The following is a 22,961-nucleotide window of genomic DNA, read 5'->3' on the forward strand; positions in this document are numbered from 1 at the left end:
GACTGATTACGAAACACAGCGACATTATAAAACGGTACCACAATACAGTACTCCCACCCACTTCATAAACCAGCGCTTCAAATAAGCTAAATTAAAGAAACTGCTTTCCCCTTCAGATGCCCGAAGAGACTCCGCATCACCTTGATAATGGCATGCATGGAAGGAGCAGCAGCAGGAATTTTCGCGGGAAGCATGTGGCAGATAAGTCGCTAACTCGGGCGGGATTGCTTCGTGCTTTCTTTTATTTATTTCAAGCTGGCTTACCTAAGGGCGTCCTGTTTCAGGGCACAGGTTTATGATGCGGGTCGGAGTACCATCCCGGTGCATTTTTCACAATTCTCGGGGTTTCTTTATCAGTCCGAATAATTGAGTAAAAAATTAGTTGGTCGCTGAAAATACCGCAGTTGGATGTCTCCCGAGGGTACATAGAAGTGGCTCATTGAAACTTCAGTGACTAGGACAGTACTTCTCGAGTTAGAAAAATGATCGCGATTCATTCATTAGAACTCATAACGAAAAAATTACTGACAGGGACTCCACTGTACAGGAAACAATTTTTACAAGGTTTTATTTCAGTAACACCATTGCTCTTTTTTAAAACCTGGGTGCATGATAGCTGAGGCACCCTTTATAAGTACTGAGGGTGCATGACAGTTCAGAAATATTTAGCAGAACAAAGAGGTCCAAAATCATAAAAAGTCTGCTCACGATAAATAATGGTTCACTTAGGGGAATGTTAGGTCGTTTTGTGTATGAAATAAAAAAAAACGCACGCGTCGACGCTTTCTATTCAACACCACCACAGCTTTGCGCACTTCTTATTGTCTCGGAAAACAGACCTCGTTGCGTAACAAGGGCACGTGGGTTGCACTGCTGCAGCCAGATTGCACACCATCTATTGTTTCGCGAATCAAGGTTTCCTTGCTTATGATAACGCACTCTTTCTTTACACCACCACAATGTTCGGAAAGCAGGTCAGTGATAAATCGGGCCGTTTGGCCTGGATAGATACTGTTTAACACAATAAAGAGTATTTGGTTTTAAATCAGACAAATCCGTTATTAAATTCCCCATGTAAATGGTAGAATAGCGGAATGCACGCTGTGCATACGCCCTGCGGAAAGTTAGCGTTACAGGTGTATCTCTATATTGTATCGCTAATTAAACAAAAAAGATTTGCTCGACAATTACAATGGGAAAATATTTTGATTTGGGGAAGTGGGCCTGACCAAACTGGGTGAAGACAACAGTGAGTGTAGGGAGAAAGGTACGGTTGCATGAACAGCCCAAAAGCATAAAAGTGCAGTGAAATGTAAGTTTTGTGAGCCAAACGCATTTCTCTTCTAATAAACGGCACACAGAAAAAAAAGTTGAGGTATTTTAGCTGGTTTTGTGAACAGAAGAAGCGTGAAGAATGCGCGTTACGAATGAATGGCCCCTTATTGGAGGTATAAAATAATTAAATCATCTTTAAACATTTTCTATTCAATTCTTTACAGGGCCATAAATGTGTTTTATACCAGAAACAGGAATGTTTGTGGATCCCCGATTTGAATCGCACCAAAGATTGCAAAAAGAATTCCAATGAATGTCAGATTTTTTCACATAAACCAACGGACGTTCGCTGAACTGCTAAATATATCAATGACAGAATTTCTCAGAAGTATGATCCAAATACGGTTCAAATTAGTATCCTTTGATTTTCGCTTGCCATTGCAGCCGCTTGTGTTGGCAAATTTATCAATTCGTTGAAACTATATGGTTCAAGTTGTGCTTCAGCGCAACCGTTAATGATGTGTGTGCATAATGGATGGAATTTAGCACGAGCCCGCTGTTTTAGGTTTATATTACCAATCATGCAAACCTCTACTCGGGCCTGGTCGCCCACAGCCTGCCATTCAACCTGCTAGTGTCCATCTGGCGCAACGGGGTTGGCGGCAGTGCCCCAGCTGACTGCAACTATGACTACGATGTTACCAACATTGAAAGGCTAAGCTTTAGGCTAGGCAAGCGGGAGACGATGGAAATGAAGTATTCGGAAGGCCACAGCATGCGGGCCATCTCCTCGGAAACAGTCAGACGATTTCTGTGTGTTCGAACACTGAACCGCATGCTACGTCCATACTGTTCCTATTTATAGAAACCATACACGGCGGTGACATTTGAACAATTTTTTATCATTACCACATGCTAGTTCATTGACATATACGATTCCCATTTGTCACTCACTTTTTTTTAATGTTCCTTCTACAGGAATGCTTATTCTTTGTGAATGTTTACTACGCACGTGACCGTGATTGCGAAGACCGACTACCCCTATGGTGCCTCCTTTTATGGTGACCTGAATACGGCCCCCGGGGGTGCTGGATTAACAAGGAGCACAGAATAAAGCTTTGAAATTGCCTTGATAACGTCATTGCTAACACGGGCCGTCACGTAAAAGACTTGTATTTACCCCCGTTATGCAACTCTAGCGTTCAACCATGTGGTGTGACTGACAAGACTGGCCGCCCGGAGGCGCCCCAACTTGCGTTATCTACTTCTTCGCGTAGATCACAGTGTCTCTATTATTTTATTCAACTGCTAAACACTAAACAAGCTTCGCCGTTCGGCTCAAGTGGCCTAAGGGTATAGTCGCCGAATTTCTCGCTAACGACCATGGTTCGAGACGCAGTAGCTCTGATGTTCCCGGTGAAGCCGACAACTTTTTTTTTTCAACATTTTCACTTAGGTCAGATCTACGAATTCTTGTAAAAAATTAAGATAGCCTGATATATTTATGTCTGCCTAGTCTACGAAAACATTTATGAGTTGATGGAAAACTCTAGTATGATGCGAAATATAGAGCGCACGAGGGATACGTTTAGGTGGTCAGGGGTGTCAAATACGGGCCCCAGTGACGTTTTATGCTGCTGTATAACTAACACGTTTTACTTTGTTGGCAACAACAGTTTTACCCTTACTGTGTCTTTGAATTTGACGAAAGGAATGCAAAACTCAACGCGCAGAACATAAATAAGACCGCTAACAACATTTGACCTTCACATTTCCAGCACTCGCAGTATGAAAGAGGAGAACTGACATTGTACTTCAAAAACGCCCTGCTTCAAAAGCTGCTACTGAGTACCGTGACTGAATTCCAAGGCTGCCCAATCAATGCATAGGGACATGTAGCTAACGTTGTGAATGCAGTAGGCGTCATGCGGGGGTAAAAATTGGTACAAAATGTTTAATGCATTTGCGATGTTTTCAAAAGAATGGAAAATAATTTGTCAATTAGAATACTGAGGCTCTGACCTTGTCTTCGTGTCAAACGGAAGAAGTCGCCTGCACATTATATTGAAGGTTCTAACAACCTGAATGCCACGCCCTCTTTCGTTTCTGAAATATTTTGTTTGATTGCGATATTGTGTTAGTTTAGTGCCACCATCTGAAGCTAAATAGGACCTTCCGAGGTAACAAAACAAACACTTTTATTTAACTTTCAATGTTGACAGAAAGAGTTGTCTGCGCCTCCTTGCGCAACTACTTCACATAGATCTACCATTGCGAGCTAAAAATAAGCACACGCGTAATATTAGCTCCGTATGTGCGACCACGCAAGTTTTATCGAGGGATGTAAACGACATAAATTCCTTTAAAAAAACTGCAACCAGTTCGCTGGCCAAAAAGATGTTGAAATCATGACAATCGCAGCACACAATGTCCCTGTAAGGTTTGACCGTGAAGATGGTCACACTACGGGCGCCCTCCACGACATAGACCTGGAGACGCCGGCCGACACCCTCCGGAAGGGGACCACTGAAAAGTAGGCCGCCTCGTCTCGTGGCGCTTGCGGAAAGGAGCAAGGCCGTGTTCGGCCTGGGACAAAAGGGCGCGACTTTCTTTGACAAGATGGGTGGCGACCACCATGTACGGACGTTCTCCGAAAGCACCTTGCTGAGTAGGAGAGTATCGTACCTGGCCGTGCTGTGTGTTGGTTTCTTTGCTTTTCCCATTCCCTCTTCGAAGGTATTTATGTCGAGCCCGGCGAGACGAAGGGGGTCTTTTGCTTTAAAACTTGCTGCATGTCACGGAAAGAGTCCCGCCTGCGCCGGCTACACCCCGCAAGCTTTTACGCCCCACTGTAGGCTAGTTCTGCGCTTTCGTATATGCCTTGTAAATATTCCTGTGCAAAAACTGTACATAGTTATCCGGCATAACGGCGACATGAGACACTGCGGCGCATTTTTGATAAGGAGAAGTCCTCAAATTTGCTGGCGCAGTCGGCAGAACAGGAATCACCGCACGCCAAGTCCAGCTACGAGGACAACGAGATCGAGTGGAGCATCGTTCAAAGAGCGAGTCCTGACAGTTCTTTCCTAGGGAGCAAACCTGCAGTTCGATCTCACCAAGACAGCCACCAAGCCTCACCGCGGAGTGTCAGGAGACAGCGAAGGAAAGCGACACGATCGTCTCCAGCTCAACGACGGTGTGTCGCGAGCCCCGTTTGGGAGCTACAGCCTGCGCACCTGGCCATCACAACGGAAGAGTGAATCCCTTCAACCTTTTCACCTGCGTGCGACCACTGCTGCCTGAAAGGGGTGTCGATGATTGGTGGTTTTTCTGCACTAAGTTAGCTAAATCCAGAGCAATGTCCAGTTGGGAGATCTGCGAAGAAGAGCGGGAAGGAAAACTTCAAGCTGCTAGGAAAGAGGTTGAAGTCGCAAGGGCGCGTTTGGAAGCCCATCGAAGGAAAGTTGCGCTCGCGCTTCAGGTAGGTTCGCGCAAAGGGGGGTCGTCCGAGGATGCTTCCTGCGAAGCAAAGACATCTCCTGTCCTCGTCCACTCTATGCCTGAACCGCTCGGCCCACGTGCCCTGCTAATATCACCGGTTAGTTCCGAACTGCCGGTAAGAGCGTGCGACCGCTACTGGAATGCCTTTGAGCAGGCACACCCGACCGGGGGCGACACGGGTGGCGCAGCAGTTGCGTGAGAAGACGAGGAGGGCGGATAAGTAGAGCTGGCGGTAGAGGCGATGCCACTGGCAGGGACGTGCGAGCCCATCCCGCTTTCCGCAGAGCTCGAGCCCGTACCACTCGCCCCGAGTGGTGAATTGGTCACACCGGCTGCTGGTGTACCACAGGAAGGCACCGGCAACTACGTGTCGAAGATATGTGAGTTCGCTGACCCAACGAGGGTTGTTGCTGATGAACCACCGGTCGAGGGCGAGTTTGGTAAACTCAGAATAGGGGAGCTGGTGGCACCATCGGTTGCGCCTCGTATCGCCCGTATTCCCACGGCACGCGGTCGAGCGCCAGAAGCCGTCAGGGGTCTCCAAGGCCGAGACGCCGTGCTAAAAAGACAGCGTTTTCGTCGGCAACGAGGCATGGGTGGAAGCGACGCTCGACGGGCCATGTTGACGGCAAAAGCAGCTGCCACCATCTTAGCGAGAAAGGAGACTTAGCAGCAGCACCGTTTATGCCGGGTAGAATGCCGCCGTCGAAGAAGCCCCAGATGATCAATTTATTTTTCGTTGATTTAAACATACTGTCAACCCTCATTTGATGGTAATTACAGGGAGGGAATACATCAGACATAAAACTTACATGAATTCGCTTTCAAGTAACGCAGAAACCAAAATCAAAAGCACACAGGGATTATCCAACACTATCGATATTATCAAATAAGAACCGCATGCAATAGCTGCCAAGGAACCTAGAAAATCGAATGAGTTTCAAGGGACGTGACTTCAAGGAACGGAAGTGTCAAGAAAAGTTTCGAACGCTTTAACATCGGTACATTCAGCAATTTGTGCAGGCAGGCTATTCTAGTTTTCTATGGCATCGGCAAAAAAACAAATAACGAAAGTCGTTCGTGCGGGCGGCATAAGGTCGGATTGCTGCATTATGATTTAAACTCTTTCTATGTCTACCAGGTGCTCGTATGTACACAGTGTTGCCAATGTTTATATGGCCTTGCAGAACCTGAAATAATGCTTTTATCCTGTTCTTTTGTCGCCTAGTTGCTAACAATTCCACATTGGATGAGTTGAGCACGTCGGTAACCGAGTCAGTTTTTTTTTTGTATTTTGAACATATGAATCTGGCGGCGGGTATTTGAATTCTCTCAATTTCAGCTTTTAGACCTTCGTGATGTGGACTCCAAAGTACGCCGCAGTATTCTAGTACAGGGCGAATAGATGTTTTGTATGCGTTTTGTATGAAGTAGCTTGACATCTATTGTTGCGTTTCGTAGTTTTACCGGAAGGAAACACAGTTTTTTGTACGCTACCGAGCACACATTGTCAACGTGGCTGCGCCAGTTGAGGTCGTCAGCGATCACTACACCGAGATATCTGAAACTAGTCACTTTTTTCAAAATAAATTGTTCGTCAAGACGACGCACCCAGCTTCACGGTAAGCGCAACACTGTGACGTAGATTCCCGCGTAAACATGCCCTTGAAAAATCCGAACGAGACAAAGCGGAGTGACAATTTCATCCGAGCATAGGGTGTTTCTTCTCATGGAAGCAAACCAAATAGTTAATTAATGCCGGACAGCCCTTTTGGGTATTTCGCAGTTTGGTCAAATCGGAGCTTTGGTCTTCGGCACGTACGGCTCCGAAAGAATTGACTGTTGACCTCTCCACCACCTCATTTCGTCACTGCGAAGCTAAACGCGCTAACCTTAAATTAAATGCATGACGTTCGTTCGGACTGCGGTGCTCGCGGTGGGGTTGAGGGTGGGGACAGCGCGGTGCCGCTGTGTTTGGCCGCGTCACAACTGGTCTGCACAACGCCCATCTCTGGTTTGGGGTCGTACGATGAACAATTGTGTGCCTTGGGGTGTAACTGCAGCGGACCGTTTCTGTGCGCTTTTTTCGTATGAGTGCGTATCAGTGCCCGACGGATGCAGCGTATACCGGACATTTCTCGCGCGGACACTCGGGGTGTAATACGAGATGAGCTCATCCTTTTACGGGGTGTCTTCGGCTTGTGTTCTGTGCCTATATTTATATTTATTCGCGAAAAAGGATTTGGGTGGTGGTTTCATAGGAGGAAACGTTTATTTAGTTGTTTGTTTAAGCTGTCACGGACGTGACGTTATAAATGACGTGCACATACCCAGTTTGATCGCACGCAGCAGCAACACCTAATATCAGCAACACTTTCCTGTGCTTGCTGCAATTGCCTGGTATGTGTTTTCCAGGGCTTTGTGAAGCTGATAAGGCAGCTTTTACCCGGGAAAACACACTAGTTTCTGGGAACTAAAAACTGAACTGAACATCTGTTGTCGAGAGTCAAGGTTGTTATCACGTGCTCCTAATCGTAATCAAGCAGACACCCCCCGGCCTGAACGCCAATCAAGGACAAAGGTCAGAGAACGAAATCTATGCCAGAAGACGATCTCTATGATTATTATCCCCAGAAACTATTGTATCGCACACACACAAAAACGCATTTATAGACACAGGTGACTGCCATTGTCTCTCACGCCAAGATATTCACTGAGTATGTTCAGAAAAATTATCAAGTGCGGCTTTTATAGCTGACTTTTTACCGGTATAGCTGACACGACGCATCATTTTATTACCAGCCATGACAACGTAACGGGTTATTACGAACGCTGTGCGAACTTTAACCTTCCGGCAGACAGCCATGCTTTTCCGAAGTAAGAAAACAGAGAAAATCAGTGTTTTTTTCAAGCTACGGTCGCTGAAATAAAAGTTCATGCATTCCAAAGCCTGTCGTATACTAGCACCGTCCAGTTCATCCTTGCCACACAGCCTTATACTTTCCTTTACAACAGGAAGTATTCGTCCTTTAGTTTCAATGCGGGAGCATTTATTGGGCGGTTGAGCGAAAAATTCCCGTTGTTAGTGCAGATGCACCGCGGGTGGCGCTGCTTCTCCTAAGACATCATAACTGCAAAGCGTTCTATGCCACTGTCAGCTTTTATTCAACTACGAACGACAGCAGTTCAGACAACGCTTCAAGAACCACTTGGAAAGCGGAGAGTACTGGTGACGTCATCAAGCACGTTCACGTTCACCCGGCGAAGCGGCGCACCCGCCCCACTGATAGAGAGAGAGAGAGAGATGGAACTTTATTCAGGCATCCGGCGTGCAAAGGACACGATTCCCGGCCACGCAGGGCTCGGTCGCGTCCCCTCTATCTAATCACCCCAAGTAGCAAAAGTCCTAGGGCGTCGGGCTTAGACCCCGAGGCGGTTGGTCTCGGCGTCCGCTCGAGCTACTCGGAGCGCTCCCGGCCGCCACCGTCGGCCCCCGACCCCCGCTTCCCGCATGGGAGGGCGGAGTGCCGGGAGGGACGGGCGGGCGCAAGGCCCCCTTTCGCCTTTGCAGAGCCAGAGCCGCCTCGAGCCGCTGGATGGCCCTCCTCTGTGCTCTGCGGAGCCCCAACAACAGAGGGCCCCACTGATAGAGGGTGTTAAGCTGTGCACCAGAATCCTCCGCAATAGCTTCCAAAATGGCTCCGGTTTAGTCAATAGGGCGGCGTCTCAATCTAAAAAAAAATATCCTCCGCTAATTTTTTCGCAGAACTTGGCAACAGCCGGCAAAAATAACTAGAAAAGCTGTCTTCGGCGTTCAGTTACGCTATGACGCTTTCGCATTACGACTTGTAGCAAATATTAGGTGTCCTCAGGTATTCTTTACGTTTCTCCTTGTGACTCAACCCATGCAATTGTGTAGAAAATAAGATTTTCAATCTGTGTGAATGCTTTTGACAGTTTGAGGCCGGCTGTTGACGGGATACGGCGAATTTCGGTACGTGTCTTAGATTGTGACCAAGGCTACCGTGTGGGAGACAAAACTGAAGTATTGTAGCGTGAGCTTCACTGGCCGAGGTTGAGCAGTTTCGCGTGGCTTCTGGAGAGCCGTGCTGCGCATGCGCGAGGAGTAGTGCTCGCCGTCCGGCTTCTCTCACACACCTCACGCGCCCAGCGTCTTCACCGACTTCCGTTCCGCACCTGGTGGCCCCGTCCACTTGATGATCATGCGAGGGGTGGCCGGGTGTAGAAACGATGGCTTGTGCGTCGCAGCAACACCGGCGTGCGCCTGTGGAAGTAGCTTAGCTCTGGGGCGATTGGTGACGCTGCGCCGTATCCGCTTGATCAATATACATGTGTCACATAATGCGTATACCGTTCGTGTGTCATTGAAGCCGCAGTAAGCATGATAATCAAGCTTATCCTAGACAACCAGGAAAGTTAAGAATAACCAGCTGAACCTTAGCTCACGCTACGTATATCCTGGCATAATCGATCCAAGCCACTGCTAATTTTTTTAAGCTTTGTTCGCGGTGGGCGTGTGTGAATATTATTGTTTAAAATTCCTCCCGACCATACAGGGTTTAGTCATACCCTTAACTTTACGCAAATATCCCTACCGATCTCGTAAAAGGTGATAAACGCAACGGATCTCGGTTGAGGATAATTAGCACAATACCCGAACACACAATAGATTCACAGCCATCGCTAACGGACCATCAACGTCCCCAACTTCGTTGCCTACAATGCAAGTGTTGGATCTCGGTCACACAACGAATAAAAATTTAAGGTGCTAATGCTGACCGATGTAGTGCGGCCGCCATGAATACGGTTCCCACTGTTTGACTTATTTGTGTCTAGTATCTCAGTTCACTTACTCCGCCCGCCCTTTCATCTCTCGTCCTTTGATTGGCGCTTTGATATTCCAACGATTACAAATTGGCTTCAGAAAGTGTAGCACTGCCAGGGAAATTCCCTCTATGCACAAAACTCGAAGAAATCGTTGGGAAAATATAATGTGTGCAAAAGCAGTACACGTAACCTCCATTCATGCCAGCTTTACGTACGTAGTCATACGACCAGTAAACCTTAGTAAGAATTCTTACGCTGTGTGCGTGCGTTTTTACGGGACGTCTAGCTAAATGCTTTCAAATGAAGATACAAGTAATTCTGCTATATGTACGGCCTCATTTGGGAGCTTCTGGTCAATTTTAAACAACCTTGTATTCCTGCCGATGTCCGTGTAGAAATATACAGGGAGATTAGCTCCCGCAGCAAAACCAGTCCACATAATAAGAAGGTTTCCAGCTGTTGAACAGCGACTAGTTTTATTTAAAAAAAAAAACTAGAATCTTGCACTCCGCTTCATTGTTTATATTTTTCTCGGCTTCTTTTTGAATGTTTGTTAAATCTGCGCGTTGTGGGCGACCTACCATGGGGGTGCAGTGGTTAATGCACTGGGCTGTTGATGCAGAAGGCGCGGAGTGGAAACCGTTAAACAACGAATGAAATTGAATTTCTCTGCATTACGGAGTACCTTTATAATGAGGATAATGTAGTGATCATCATAATTATAAGCAAAGCAATATTGAGGTTTAATTTTTGAGAAATAATATGCAAATCCCAGAAAGAGGTTTTTAGAGCGGCGCTGTTGTACGTTACCTTGTCCTTTGGAGGGGTAGAGCCGCTAGTTGTCTCGATTGCAAGGCCGAGTTTCGCTGCAAATGCCGTGGATGACCGCGCACATTCTCCTCAGGCTCTCGGCCTGTACGACGTCCTCTCCCTTGGGTCCTACGATTCCCTCCGAATCTTTATATTTTGTGTTTAGATGGCTTATATGGCCTAAAAATGTCTTCAGAGCAATGCATTTGTGTTCAAAAGGGAAGACAACTTTGAGGAGGTTGGTGTAAGGTTAGTCTTTGTAAGTTAGCCATCCCGCATTTTGTGTGGCGCGGTGAAGCTTCCTTATAAAAAATACCGAACTTGATGGAAGGAAACCACCGACAACGATCGGGCCGCGTCCGCCAAGCGTGAGCACGATGCCCGTCCGAACCCTGAGTACAGCGAGGGAGAAAGCGAACGCCGTCGGCGTGCCTGCAATTCCACTGAACGATTGCCCGGCATGCAGGTCCGGTTTGAGCGGGAGTTCCGGGCTAATCAAAAATATAAAAACGGCTCTGCTCTTTATCCATCTTGATTGAGTGGAATTACACTGATACTTTTAGTTACCTTTGCAAGACTGGCGCTGTTACCCGTTAGATGCTTCTTCCTAGCGCACAAGGACTTCGAAAAGTGCGGAGTATCAGCATGTGGGGGCTGGCAGGATTTTTGCTCACATCGAAGAGCTCGTCACGTGTCGTGTCGAGTCCTTTGTTAAGAAAAAATCGAACAGTGATATGCAAAGCAAGGAATCGAATTTCCAACAGCATAAAACCTGTTTGGCTGAAGAAAAAAAAAAACATTTTCCCTAAGTGGGAACTCCCGCCGTTAATTCCATAATTGGGCCTAAGCCATTTAAAACGTGTCTGGACACTTGAAGACTACAAAATATGCCGTTACTATCAAAAAGTGATTCTTTTTTGAAACGTGTTTGCAGGAGTGCAAAATCGTTAAGCAGAAGCGTAGCCCAGGAAAGTTAGAACAGAGCAGATAATGGCCTTTAAACTAGGCATTGTGAAAAAGACCAGAAGAGAACTCCAGAAGAGAACTCCAGCCTTGGAGGGGTGATTGATGTAGGCACTAAACCTATGCCGTTATAAAGGTGTACTGGACATCGCGCATTAGCCGGTGACCGTTAATTATCAGCGGCCCAAATTCCTCCTACCCGCATACATTAATTTTTATGGCATTTTTTCGCAAGTTTTTAGATATGACCATCCCCCGACATTGTTCATAATGGTGCAATGCAGGATGTGTTTATTATCGGTATGCTTCGCAGAAAATATTGTTCACGTAGGCCGAACAAGGTTAACGCTATTAGCGTTTCAATATGTGAACCTCTTTCGCCTCCCCTAAAACAAAGCACCGTGAGCAAAGGGTGTGCCAATGCCGATAATAGAAACAAAGCTATCACAAAATGTTATCACCTCGCATGACATCTGTTTTTCTCTCTGAAGCGTATATATATACGACGAAAAAAGCGCTAATTCTACCTCGCATGCACGCAAACGTCGGTAGTCGCAAATTAGGACTGGCGAAAAGAGGTTGATCAAATATCCGGTATATCTCTTTGAGCAAGCAAGGATGAGAATTTTCAAAGGCTTTGCAGTTTTCTGCTTGGCAGTTACTGCTCTCGTGTGCGTGGTCAACGCTGGCACTTCGTGCAAGAATGACAAAGGTGCCGACGTCGCCTGGTAAGCGTTATGTCCTTTCTCTCTTACTAAGATACACGACATTTCACGGTTTGTTCCCCGCGGTACATGACATGCCTTATAGTAGAAACACAGCATCACTGTTTCGGTAAGTGTTAGTATGTGCTATGTGGTAAAAATGTAATTGTTCGTGTACGCTGTACACAAGGCAAATCGAATGTACTTCGTGCCATTTCTCTTTTATTTCTTAAAGATTTGTGGAGGGGTAATGCTTTTTAATCTCTCGCGGTGAAGAAACCGGAGGTAGCGTCGTACTCGCGCCATTTCGAAGTGGCCGCCTGGCAGCGAGTCCGCGTAGGGGTGATCGCGGAGGTCGGGAGATCCGAGCAGGAGAGGCTGGAGATGTACAGGTATAACTCCAGATTGTGAGGTGGCAAGACCATGTGCCACCTCGTTACCACCCCCGCGATCCCCGACGTGTCCCGGCGTCCAGCTGACCCTGGCGTCAATGTCGTTCCTCTGCTTGTGCTGGAGTATCAGGCGGATGCGTTGAGCAGTGGCGTCGTCTGTTTTTGGGTCCTCAATACTACGTAGTGCCTCAAATGAGTCTGTATATATGACGGAAGGCCCGGTGTTGTCCCTCAGAGCTGTCCAGATAGCCAAAAGTTCTGCTTGTGCAAGTGTTGCGTGGTCCAGTGTGCAGACGTAACGTCTGGCTTCTCTTGTCGAGGGTTTGTACCAGGCCAAGGCCAGGCGAAATTCATTAAGAGCGGCGTCAGTAAATACTGCATTGGCGCTGTGCTGATTGTGCCTATGGGAGAGGTTCTCTCTGGCTGAAGTGGCGTCATTTGCGGGGGTCGTGCAAGTCTTGGAGGGGTGCAGGGTAGGGAAACTCAAGGTGGTTGTTTCGCCTGGAGTAACCCGGGCTTCTGTACAGACTCGTCGGGTGTCCCAAAGCAAGGTGTCTTGGCCCTGTATTGTGAGGTGCAGCCGGTTGTCCAATGACGACTGAGCGCTTCTGAGGATGTCCTCGATTGGCGGTAGGGGTGCAAGGTCCCGAAGCTTTCGTAGATCGGTGAACTTGGGAAGCCCCGTGATAGTCCGAAGGATGTGTCGGTGGAGTACTTGCAATGTCTTTTCAGCTGTTTTCGACAGGGTTACGACTGTACCCCCGTAGGTGATCTTACCAATTGCAATAGATCTCAAAAGGATAGTGCAGGCTGTCTGTCGTGTTCCGCCGAACTTGTTGGAAACGCGTTTGATTGCGTGTAGGACCGTAGACCATTGCCTTTTGAGTTCCATGATCCAATGGTGGCCCGTGTTGCAGCTGTGTATAGGAATGCCGAGAATTCTGACATGTCCATGCTTAGTCTTGATTTCATGTTGCCCCAGTGTTAACGTGATTGCCTCCCCTGCCAGGAGGGCACTCCGCCTTCCATTGACATAGAGGAGTTCCGTTTTCTCCGGCGCTAATGTAAGTCCTAGTTTTGGAAGTGTTTCCTCAAGTGCAATTAGCGCAGCCTGAAGCTCGGTGGCCATATCTTCAATATTCCCACTGTAGTCCCGTCCCTCTGTCCAAATGGTGATGTCGTCCGCATAAATGCTGTAGCGGGCACCAGTATTGGTTTCAAGCTCTTGGGCCACAGTAAGCATGGCTACATTGAAGAGCAGGGGACCCAAAATCGAGCCCTGAGGGACACCACGATCGAGATAATATGTCACAGGCTGGACACTGCTGGTGCTCCGAAGTCGAATTGGTCGGGTTCTCCAGGAATCTGGCAATCCAATCGAGAGCACGCTGACTGGGGTAAATCCCGGCCAGATTAGACAGAATGTGTTCCTGCTTGACATTGTCGAACGCTTTCTTTATGTCGACTGCCAGGATGTAGTCTGGTGGTCCCTTTCTTGCGTTTCGGTTCAGGACCCTCCGAAGCAGCCAGAGGTTATTATGAGTTCCCATGTTGGGTCTGAACCCGGCCTGAGACGGGTGTAAGCCTGGCTTGCAATATTCGATGTAGTGGGTTATCCTGGTGTGTATCATTCTTTCCACGAGTTTGCATAAGGTTGGTGTCAGCGATATGGGGCGGAGATTGGTGACTTTTGTCGGGTCCTTTCCCGGTTTAGGTATCGGATTAATAATTGAAAGGCGCATGTGTTCCGGGACTGTTCCCATGGTCCACTGCTCGTTTATGATTTTCAACAGAGCTGTCTCAGTGTCTTCGGTTAAGTTCCGCAACATCTTCCAAGTGATACCGTCATGTCCCGGTGCTGAGTCACTTCTGCCATGCTTAAGGGCGGCATGAAGTTCTCCCAGCGTAAAGGGGGCGTCTAATTCTGCGTTTGTGGACTCGAGCTTGGGTGTTTCGATGGGAGCAGGTGGCGTGAGGCTGGCGTGAGGGAAAAAAAGATTTAATGATTTCCTCTTCGAGCGTGTCGCTGTCTTGGCGGAGAGTAAGAGTTTCTAGCGGAGAAGGACCTCTGCCTTTGTTGAGCATTTTGCGGACGATTGCCCACAGCTGCTTCATTCCTTTAGCTTTGCCGAGCCGCTCACAGGTAGAGACCCATTGGGCTCTACTGAGTTCTTCCCCGTGTTGCTTGATGAGCTTGTAGGTGTCTCTGATCTGACGGAGGGTTTGATATCTTTTACCGTTGGTCTTGTACTGATGTGTGAGCTTATTAGCTTTCTTCCACAGTGCTACCATCCGAGAATCGGCGAGTCCCGTGTCTTCTTCGCCAACTGTTTCTTCGGTTGCAGAGCTCAGATTGCTTCGCATAAGCTGAGCGAGCTCTTCAATGGTGTCGAATTGAGCTCCTATGCCATCTCGGAAGTGAGACCAGTTTACGGCTCGGATGGTTGTACGCTGTTTGCGAATTTTTTTATTGACGGTAACAATAATGGGATGGTGATCACTGCCCCATGTTGAAGAATGCGTCTCCCAATGCTTGACTGCTTTCAGGGAGGAAATGGTCAAGTCAGGCGTAGTGTCGGCTTGTTTCTCATGGAGCCCTGCTCGGGTGTGTACTCCACTTGTGTTGCAGATATGAAGCGGTAATAGCTCCAGTTGATCAGCCAGGAAGCGTCCTCTCGAATCAGTGGTGGCATATCCCCAGATTCGATGCTTGGCGTTGAAGTCTCCGCCTATGATGATCTGGGTGCCACTGGCTTCGTGCACTAATTTTGGTATCCAGCTGTACTCGTCCGGCAATGTGGTGCCGCGATTCGGTCGGTAGTATACAGAGGCAACCACCAGCGAGTGCTGTCTGCTTTTGCCGGGGAGCCCAAGCTTGACTGCCACAATCTCTCTGTATTGATTGCTTTCCTGTGAAGTCTGCATGAGAATTGCAGTGCATGACTTGTGGACTAATACTGCTGCCTGGCCTCTCTGTGAGGGAACAGGGTCTATGCGCCTTCTGGAGCCGTGGGTGATAGTTGGGTGCATGAATGTGTGATAATTTTGCAACGAAACTTTGCCTCTAGTTTCCTGTAGAAGAATAATGAGGGGTTTGTATTGGTCTACATGATATCTTAATGCCTGGAAATTTTGAGAGATGCTCCTACAGTTCCATTGTATGCATATATTTGTCGGAGTTTTCATGATTAGTCTCTGCTGCGATGACCGGCGCGTCGGTAGTTTCTCTTGCATTCGTCTAGGTTAGCTTTCAATTGGGCTAGCTCCCGCTCATTGGTTTCTTTGTGCTCCTTAAGTAATTCGTCCTGTTTTTCTAAGGCCCGTTCTATTGCCTCCATACGGGAGTTCATTTTCTCCAGCAACTTCGTGATTGCTTCCAGTGGCAAGTCCGTTGAAACAGGGTTCCGTTGTTCAAGAGGGAGAGGTGAGTTTTGTGGCTCTTCTTGCAACTTGGGTAACTGCGTCTTGGGAGCCTGGGTTTTGGGTTCCTGCGCTACCTGCGACAGCACACTTGGTTGCGACGGAGCGTTAGATATCGAGGGGCGTTCTAGGGAGGTTAAAAGAGGTTTCTTGGGGGGAGGTAATCCAGCTGAAGTTGCAGCCTTTGCGATTGGCACTGGGTTGATTGGTGGCTGCTCGCGGTGCCCTTGAGAGTGCTGCATCCAAGACATGATCTGTTTTTGCATTGCTTCAAATTTTTGCTGAATGAAGCTTTCCATTTGTTGTTGGAGCTTGCTAAGGGCACCTGCCGGGACAACCTGGGCTTGCTCGACACACGTGGACCTAGCCTCAGTCTTGCTGTTGTTTACAGCCGTGTTCAAGGCCGTTACCTGGGAATATGACTTGAAGGGGGTTCCTGCATTCATTGCTAACGCTGACGCAAGCTCTCTGGATTCAGCTTTAGCGGGAGGGGTTTTTTTTGGGTGCTGATAAAATTTCGGATTTCCACGCTCTGGTATTTACCCCTCAGCCGATCGCAAGAAATATTTATTAACAAAGTACTTGCCAACACGGCCACTACACCTCATATGATCCACAAATGGCAGACACTTGCTGACCGGAAGAAGGGCATTGGCACCGCTGCCCCCTGCACATGTACCTTCTGCCACACTGTGTGTGAAGCAAACATGGACCATCTTATTCTGCACTCCTCCGCTTTTGATCTTCATAGACTAAACCATAGTGTTTTTCAAAATTCAAATATGGAAGCATTACATAGGGACATTCTCGAACATCCTCAACACCTGGTGACCTTAGCCGAGTTTGGCGTTGCCAGTGGCCTGGCGAGCGTGATTTAGTGGGTGTCTACCTCCCTCCCTATTCCCCCTCTTCCCCCTCCAGCGACCTTTGGTCCTCCCCTTCTTAATAAAAGAATTTATCATCATCATCTCTTTTAATAACATACTTCGTGGGTACAGATAAATTCGAGTGAATCGCCACTTCTTGTCTATCTCAAAAAAAAAGCCTGTTAAATCTAGACGCATTTACGCTTTGTTTTTTGTGAATTTGTAAAGGAAAATCTGAAACACCTCAAAAATATGCATGACCATGAAAACGTCTCACCGCAACAAGCGCTTTTACCCTCAGATCGCTTAGCCGAAAAGTGCTTCTAAAAACTGCGCAATAGGACTGTTCGTATTTTAAAATCCCTAAGCAATATTCTCCAAGGAGAAAGATAAAGGCAGTTGTTATATTAAGCCAAAGGCATCATTTTGGTGTCCTGCACGTTAATCCTTAAGAGGGCCCCGCAAAACTGCCCATAAGGGCTTTGATTTTGTTTTAATGCTGACGCTGCTGGGAAAGCAATAGTTATAGTCAGCATGGAGCTGCATGGATTAATTTTCGTGATACTGCAGATTCGCCTTCCACTTTCTCGTTTGCTTTTCCAACGATGTTCTGTAAATTGGTTATCGAAAGCGTTCAGTGCTGCTACAGAAATGGAGCCCGACAATGGCCGCACTAAAGAGCGAGTGATATCACTCGAGAACGAAAACATGCCAGGGCAGAGAAAGAATAATCTTTTCACAAGTTTCGAAGTTGGGTGAATTGACGTAGAGGAGTACTGTTTCTCTGAGGTGCTTCACGACCCCCATGCTCGACGCCACATGTGCTTCTTCACTGCGTTTGGAAAATATTACAAATTCTAAAATAGTTGAGTAAAATGTTGCAGGGTCTTTTTTAGTACAACAAATATTCTACTCAAGTAATATTTCTTAAGAAAGCAAATATTTTGCTGTTTTACCGCTCTATTGGCTTTGTAGGGATTTCCAACCACGAGGAAATGTTAATTTATTATTTTGTGTGGAAATATTCAATTCCCTTGACCGTTTCTTTCATTATACCTTGCGATGTCCAATTCCCAACGGGAAAATGTTTTCAGCCCTACTGGATTTTTTCAAGAAAGTTACCACTATGTGGCTTCATGTCAACAGGTTCTTCATGTACAAGCTTCCGAAGGGTGTGAAAGACACGAAAGGTCGTGTGTATAAAGGGACTGAATACTTCTACGTTGACTCCAACACACCATCATCTGCAAAGTATTGGACACTGTCATCCAAGGACATTACCGACAGCAAGAATAAAGGAGCACTGGCCAACACAATTGCGCCTTTGACGGCAGTGAAGAAGCCCAAGGTAATGTTTCGGTCGCTCAAACTACCGTATCTCTGAAAAAAGCACTTCCATTTTATTTCGTATTCATCAGTACATCCACGTCCAATGGGTTCTCATAGAGAGTAAAGTCATGTGCACAATTCCGTATACAAAAGTGGGATAAGAAACGAAAAGGAGCCGAGTTGAGTCTACTCAAGTTATTATAAAAATTGGTGGGGCCGCTCGGTTTAGATGAAAAATGCGTTGGCGTTTTTCACAGAATACTTTATTTTTAACTATTTTTTTACTTTGTTATCCCATTTTTCCGCCATCTTTTACTTTTTATTACAATATACTTATTCAACGTGAGCCCAATTTCTTCAGGACGAAGCTTGTCATACTGTAGCCTCAATCGAACTTTCAACCTGGTGCACGCTTTTTGTCCCACTGTAGCCTATTGTTAACCCACTTGTATTACTAGTGGTGTGCTTAGGCGAGAACTTACCAGTCTGTCGGCCGCACAAATAATTGTCACGAATGCGGAATACACGTGCTGAAGCAGCTACCAAAGCGGCAAGCAACAAAACAAAACCTATAAGGACGGTGTAAAAGTGACCTCTTGTACTCTTGCAGGATTTGGTCTACGCAGTTTACAATGACCACGACCCGGATAAACAGGCAGCAAACACATACGGACACACAAAAGGTGCCTTTTTCTTTTTATACGCATCGCGTCACCGTGATGTTGTCGCAGCAAATATCGATCCGACCTTTCCTCCAAATGCCGTAGCTCAGTTCCAATGATAGCATACACAGTCTTCTGAAAACCTTAGGTTAGGCAAACGCAAGAAGCCGCGTTTTCTTGTTATTTTAAAGGTGGCGTAATTTTGGTGTTTGGATATCGACGATGCAAAATTATCGTATTACATCATGACGGTTTTTTGTCCCTGCGGCAGAAATCTGCAATGTGAGTAAAATATTCAACAGGCAGTGTTCTTACGAACCCCGATTGCGGATATTATCAAATCAAATTGTTTTACTTAAAATCGCTTAGAGAGCTGGAAGGTGGTAGGCCATTGCCACGCCAACTACATATTTTGATGCGGAGTCAACAGCCCTGCTCATGGTCCGACTTCGCGTTTGCATCTTTTCCGTCTAGCGTTGTATTCCACCTCTGCTGACAGCCTTTGCGCTCTTCTGGATCGTGATAACCAATTCAGTGATGACTCCTCCGTCATATATCAACTCAAGCAGGACATTGCCGTCGTCAACAACATTGTTCCCGTCAAACTCTGTCACGTGCGGGCCATTCGGGTATTTGTGGTCACACATTGTTACAACTAGTTCATGAGAGAATGTGAAGCTAGCGGCAAGGTCTCAAAATGCGGTGATTGGGCTGCATTGCTGGGGAGGGATCGCCTCGCGTGGAAGTGTTCCGCGGATAATAACGAGAAAGAATGGTAGGGGTGCATAGCGGCTGCACTGGACATACCTGTTTCCGTTCCATCGCCGAAGAAATAACTGTCCTTACAGCTGGAAATGGCAGGTACCCCCTGTTTTTACTGGCCGGAATTGACGAGACACTGCGGCTGATCCTGAGGCCAGTATGCAGCTTCGGTCTCTCAACGCTAACCAGACTAGGCTAAAACCGCCCAGTATGTTCGGAGACAAAATATGTTTCCGCAACATCCAATTAGATCACCACTCCGTGAGACGTATCTGGGCAACAATGTCGCCCTGATGATGTTAACCGAAATGGTTGAGTACAACGTGATAGTTATTCCTGACTCATGATAGTGGAACATTACATTGACGACCAACTATTCAGCGAGGTTTGGTATCAAGCTCGATTTTCCGAGCCCTTATCAGTAATCGGGATCGCACCCAGTACTCTGTGGAGTGCTTCTGTGGGATCTCAATAATGCGGCACTGTGCTAGTCAACTGTCTCTTGGCGTCAACGGCCATCACATGAAATCAATCCTGCATTTATTGCCTACATGTGCACTAGGGCCCAGTGCGCCGTGTATGAGATTACGTGATTATTTTTGCGTGCAGAGTGCACCCAGCTACTGCTGCTGCGCCTTGTATTTTCAAGTGCGGTTTGGTGCACTGTGCACTTCCCAAAAGATCCTTATTTACTAACCACAGGAGCTTTTGAAGCTTTTCAGAAAGTTATATTTAAAAAAAAGATAACATATTTATGCTCTATTAACCATCCATGCTATTAGCATGTTTACGACGCTTTCTTTGTTCTTTGTTATCAAATATCCATTCCTTCGTGTCGTGTGAAGCTATTGCTGAAGACTGGGGTATTGTGTGTGTTTTTCTGTGCAGTATTCTGGTTCGTTTTCTGCAGGCTTGCTTTCTTACATTAATTTCATGTTTTTCATGTTTTTCAGTATATCTGCAAATCTGCAATACTTTGAATGGAGCGGGTGTTGTTTCCAATTTTATTTTTTAAGGGGAACGCAAATGAATTACTTCGAAATACTTGGTTAGCCGAACACTAAATTCTCGTCCGTCTGTCTGTCTGTCTGTCTGTCTCTGTCTGTCTGTCTGTCTGTCTGTCTGTCTGTCTGTCTGTCTGTCTGTCTGTCTGTCTGTCTGTCTGTCTGTCTGTCTGTCTGTCTGTCTGTCTGTCTGTCTGTCTGTCACTCTTTGAGCCACCCTGAAAAACGGAAGATTTATAAGAAAAACTGCTGACAAGCGAGACCATTCGAAAATACTAAAACAGTAGCGTGGGTAAGACATATTTACTTTAGGATCGCCGAAGGGCGCTCAGGAGTGTATGAGGCATGATATTAGTGCATAGCCTACAGAGGCAACGTTGCCTGAATCCAAATACAAGTTAAACTGATATTAGCAAATGAACGGTCGCAGGCTCTCGAATTAAATGGCCCACGAGCCATGCGAGTGCTGGGAAACTAAATTCAATTGAGAAAATAGGCATTCAATACAACAGGGGATGACACCGGGGAGGGGAAGAGCCAAAACTATGCGAGAATGAGGGCAACGTGTTACGGGAGAGGGGCGGCAGAAGGCTATTCTCTTTCGAATACGTTTGCAGCACAGCTAGCAGACACGTAGCTGATGTCTAGCGTACTCACTTTCTTGCCTCGAACTGTCGTTTAGTAAAAAAATTGTACGAAAATCTACTTCATTACGTTATACTGCAATGATTATCTGTGTGAACACCACATGCAGGAACAAATTACTCGGCCACGCAACCTTCCGTGGCTTTATGTATAAAAATTCCAGTTTTATATTGGGGAAGGTTCATAAACATACTGGCGATGTTTTCAGCTTCTTAAGTATGCTGAAGGCTTGAGCATATGCGGCAACCTTCGTCACCTTTTATCCATCCGCATATACAGCACCCCGTGAAAGTCGTTCCGGTCGCTCGCCATCGCCTCTATCGGTCCTTCATCTGCCATTTGTTGTTGAACTTTTTTGTTGAAATTCGTGGCCATGCCTGTTACAAATTGACCAGTTCCCACGAACCCGTCCTCCAAACACGTTCCATTCATTAGCCGACGAATGCAGTATCCTGTTTGCCCCCGTCCGTGCCTTCAGCTCTGAAGGTGGCTCATATTGCAGGTGTGGCAGGGAAATACCACATTTGGCGCAGCTGTTTCCCCGAGGGTGTGCGTCCCTCTTTCTCATAGCTTCTCCTACTTCTTGTCGCTACATTGGTTCACTTTCCCGGCGCGAGATGCCGAGCTCACACTCCCCGGCTTGTTCTTTTAAAGCAATGGTTTACTAAACTCGTAGAGCTGTTTCGCCGTATCGGAAAATTTAACCTTCATTTGACCGCACCTGCTCCATGACCCTGGCAACCCGTCACATAACTCGCCAGCCCGAGCTCCGCCGAGAACCTCGTTCGCTGGCCGCCGTCGCCTCCGCCCCAGCTGCCGGCTTGGTGCATGCGCTCTCCGCAGCTGAATCGCCCTCTGACCACGTGACTCGCGGTGTGCATGCGATCTTGTCCATGTATGAGATTGAGGCGGGGCCGTCTTCTCCTCTCTTAGCTCTGCGCGGAGGCTGGAGGCTTTGAGCAATGGTCTAGAAGCGGTTTCTCCGCCAACTGATCTACAACCTATTTTGGATATTTAAGTACAATTCTAAAGCTTTTCTCGTAAACTAATCAGCCCGCGAGGCCAAGAGAGTGCCTCTGCTTTTCGCCTTAGCTCCTTTCTTAGCGTTGTGAACGCCCTTTCGCTCAAGACCTGCGCAGAGCGTCGTCACAAGAGAATCAATGCTGCCGCTCTATTTGATTCTATTTTGATTGATTGATTGATTGATTGATTGATTGATTGATTGATTGATTGATTGATTGATTGATTGATTGATTGATTGATTGATTGATTGATGGATTGATTGATTGATTGATTGAAGGACTTTAACGCTAACACCACACAGGCGATGAGGCGCGCCATTGCGGAAGGCTCGGGATTGAGTTTGACCACCTGGGGATCTTTAACATGCCTCGACCAAACGGGCGTTTTCGCTGTTCGCCTCTATCTCATTCCATTTTCCGCTTACGCCATTGATTGCAGTCCAAGATAAAAACGGAGACTTTGAAGCATCGCCATGTCACTGCCTCTTTACAGGACTTTTCATGTTCGATGAACGGACAGGAGTGTGGTTAATCCATACTGCGACGAAATTTCCTAAAACTTTTCATGGGTACGAATTTCCGAGAAACGAAAGGTTCGACAAGGGACAAACAGTGCTGTGTGTGACCTTCCCCTCAACTCAGCTGGAAACAATAGGTGAGTGAAATACTGTTACCAAGCATCACATTGACGTGGCTTTCAACCCCGTGCCTCAGGCTTTTCCAAGATAGGTAATGACGTTCTTTGCGGGTGAGCCTCG

At 47.0% G+C, this 22,961-nt stretch overlaps 1 protein-coding gene across 1 annotated transcript in view; it reads left to right on the plus strand.

Moving 5' to 3' along the window:
* Positions 1-11,903: 11,903 nt before the first annotated feature.
* LOC144138037 (deoxyribonuclease-2-alpha-like) overlaps positions 11,904-22,961 on the plus strand; it is a 33,143-nt gene continuing 22,085 nt past the window's right edge. The window contains exons 1-4 of the mRNA XM_077670091.1: positions 11,904-12,125; positions 17,926-18,127; positions 18,719-18,791; positions 22,697-22,858. Coding sequence (XP_077526217.1) covers positions 12,016-12,125; positions 17,926-18,127; positions 18,719-18,791; positions 22,697-22,858 — 547 coding nt within the window. The 5' untranslated portion in view covers positions 11,904-12,015. The remainder of the gene's footprint in view (positions 12,126-17,925; positions 18,128-18,718; positions 18,792-22,696; positions 22,859-22,961) is intronic.

The sequence above is a fragment of the Haemaphysalis longicornis genome, unplaced genomic scaffold, assembly GCF_048455015.1.
Source record: "Haemaphysalis longicornis isolate Haplotype H1 unplaced genomic scaffold, Haemaphysalis longicornis Haplotype H1 scaffold_5, whole genome shotgun sequence".
Classification (NCBI taxonomy): domain Eukaryota; kingdom Metazoa; phylum Arthropoda; class Arachnida; order Ixodida; family Ixodidae; genus Haemaphysalis; species Haemaphysalis longicornis.